Raw genomic sequence first — 2,215 nt, 5'->3', positions numbered from 1 at the left:
CATGACCCTGCTTTGCCAACTCCATCCGCCCAAGAGCGGCCCCACAGCACCTCCGCAGCATCCCCAACGCCTCCCGCCCCATGAAGGGGGAGCCCCTGGGGGTCGCCGGTGGCCAGCCAGGGTCAGGATGGGATGTGGGCAGAGCTGCAGCTTTGGGCAAGCAGGTTTCAGGGGGTGGTTTGTTCCAGAGCGGGGGGCAATAGAAGGAGCCGGGCGGCCCCCCCCATGCCTCAGAGGGGATGGGAAGCCCCATTGTTGGGTGTCGTCGCCAGGGGCCACCTGCTTCCTTGATGCCCTCGGGACCCAAGGTGCCCAGCGCAGGGCAAGCGGCCCTGAGGGCACCTCTGGAGCCCAGCGCGCCTGCTTTGTGCAGCAGCAGCACCAATGGCTCTCGGGCCACGGCTCTCCCTCGGCCAAGCGGTGGCGGCGCCAGCGCTGGCCCTTCTGCTCCTCTGGCTTCCCGGCGGCTGCCCTCCAGCCTTGCGGGATGCTGCTCCCCTTCTGCAACCCTCGTCCCTCCTCGTCGTCTCCCTGAGCCCTCACAGACACGTCTCACAGAGACCGGGCATGGAGCACGGCATCTCCTGCTTATGGAGTAAGCCCATGAATCAGGGTTACCAGCCAGCCCCTGGAGCACAACTGCAGCCACAGCCCCCACTGCATTGCTCCTGCTACATCAACCCTGCCTGGGGGAAGAATACACCTTGCTGGTCTGGGCAGCTTGTGCTGCAGGCAACCCTCCTGCCTGGAAGAACGCCACCAGCCACAGCCTCCAGCTTCATTACAATGCAGTGCTCATCAGCTTCATGCTCTGCTCCTGGAGGCCTTCATCACAACTTGAGCATTGAGATGTGCGGGCAGGATATACGACTGCCAGGATTTGGCCCACACATTCACCCGACCCACGGCGGGGAGGCAGTAGAGCTGGGCTGGTGTGCACGCCTCCAGAGTGCAAAGTGGCAATACCATTTTAGCAGCCACGGAAGCAACTCATCTGCCCTTCTTCCCAGCAACGATCATGAAGAGGCACTACCACCGTCTGCTTACCCAGGAGTCGAGGTGCAACCCACATGTGCAACCCACTCCAACTACGGTTCGACTGTACGCTACAGGCACCATGTGCTCCGTTTAGCTTCAGTCAGCATTGAGCAGATGCCGCACATCAGCTACAAGTGTTCTCTCAAAGTCGAGCTTAACTTACAGCGTGGTCTCAGGATCAGCTCCAAGCTCCTTAGTGTTCCTCACCAGCCCCTTCGCCTCTCCTCGAGTCTTCAGCCTCTTGCACTTAGGGCACTGGCCTACAGGCTGCAGGACACACAGGGTAGAGGAGGTTGCTTCAGTTCCTACAATTTTTTGACTTTCCAGAGCAACTTCTGTGCTGTACCTGCTCTTCCACAGCTTGGTGAGATGCTAGTGGCGAGCATAGTTTTCCCTGGAGAAGTAGGAACTGGAATGGAAGCCAAAAACAGGGCTTTCCCTCTCACCAAAAAGGAAAATTGGAATGCTGCCGCTACTTCCTCTGCCATAATAATATGCAAGAATTGTTTTTATCCAAAGCTGGAAAAGGAGAATGATTCCAAATTGGCCAGCGATGCTGTGATTTCCACTGTGCTTCAAGAATTTGACAAGAACCTTCTCCCTCGGATAGGTTATCCATCAGGAATTGCAAGAGCACTGCTGGGGCACAAAACACTTGTAAAAGGCACAGTGTCAAACATAGTCACTTTCAACATCACGTGGCTGGCAGCCAAAGTAATAGTGATGCCCAACGCTGTGAATGTGGAAAAAGCTTTGGGAGCAGCCATAACTCAAAACCCTGTGCCCCTTTTAACAGTTGTGCTAATTTTTCTAGCCTACCTTGTTTTGGCCCTCTGGGCCATGACAAAAGACAAGGCTGACAAGGACACAGAGGACAAGAACCCCATTCTGCCAGACAAGGAGCCTTTTGATAAAGTGCACTTTGCGGTCACGTTGTACACAGGCAGTCGCTTAGGAGCCGGAACCACCGCAGATGTTTTTCTTCAACTCGTTGGCCAGGATGGCACAAGTGACACCTTTTGCTTACGACACCCACATCTTCCGTCATTCCATCAGGGAAGCACCGATACATTTTTGCTAACTGCAGAGAAAGATTTGGGAGATATTTGTGCCTTAAGGGTCTGGCACAACAACAACGGGCCTTCTCCAAGCTGGTTCCTGAGCAGAGCGAAAGTTG

General features: G+C 55.6%; 1 protein-coding gene across 1 annotated transcript; it reads left to right on the top strand.

Moving 5' to 3' along the window:
* Positions 1 to 567: 567 nt before the first annotated feature.
* Positions 568 to 1,993, top strand: LOC148592946 (uncharacterized). Its single transcript, XM_088533037.1, has 2 exons — positions 568 to 1,752; positions 1,982 to 1,993. Exons 1-2 carry the CDS (start codon positions 568 to 570, stop codon positions 1,991 to 1,993), a joined length of 1,197 nt encoding a protein of 398 aa, XP_088389163.1.
* Positions 1,994 to 2,215: the final 222 nt, after the last annotated feature.

This window comes from Tinamus guttatus, unplaced genomic scaffold (assembly GCF_059628265.1).
Source record: "Tinamus guttatus ecotype Peru unplaced genomic scaffold, ASM5962826v1 Tinamus_guttatus_pri_ptg000475l, whole genome shotgun sequence".
Classification (NCBI taxonomy): domain Eukaryota; kingdom Metazoa; phylum Chordata; class Aves; order Tinamiformes; family Tinamidae; genus Tinamus; species Tinamus guttatus.
This window is presented reverse-complemented; position numbering and strand designations above follow the sequence as displayed.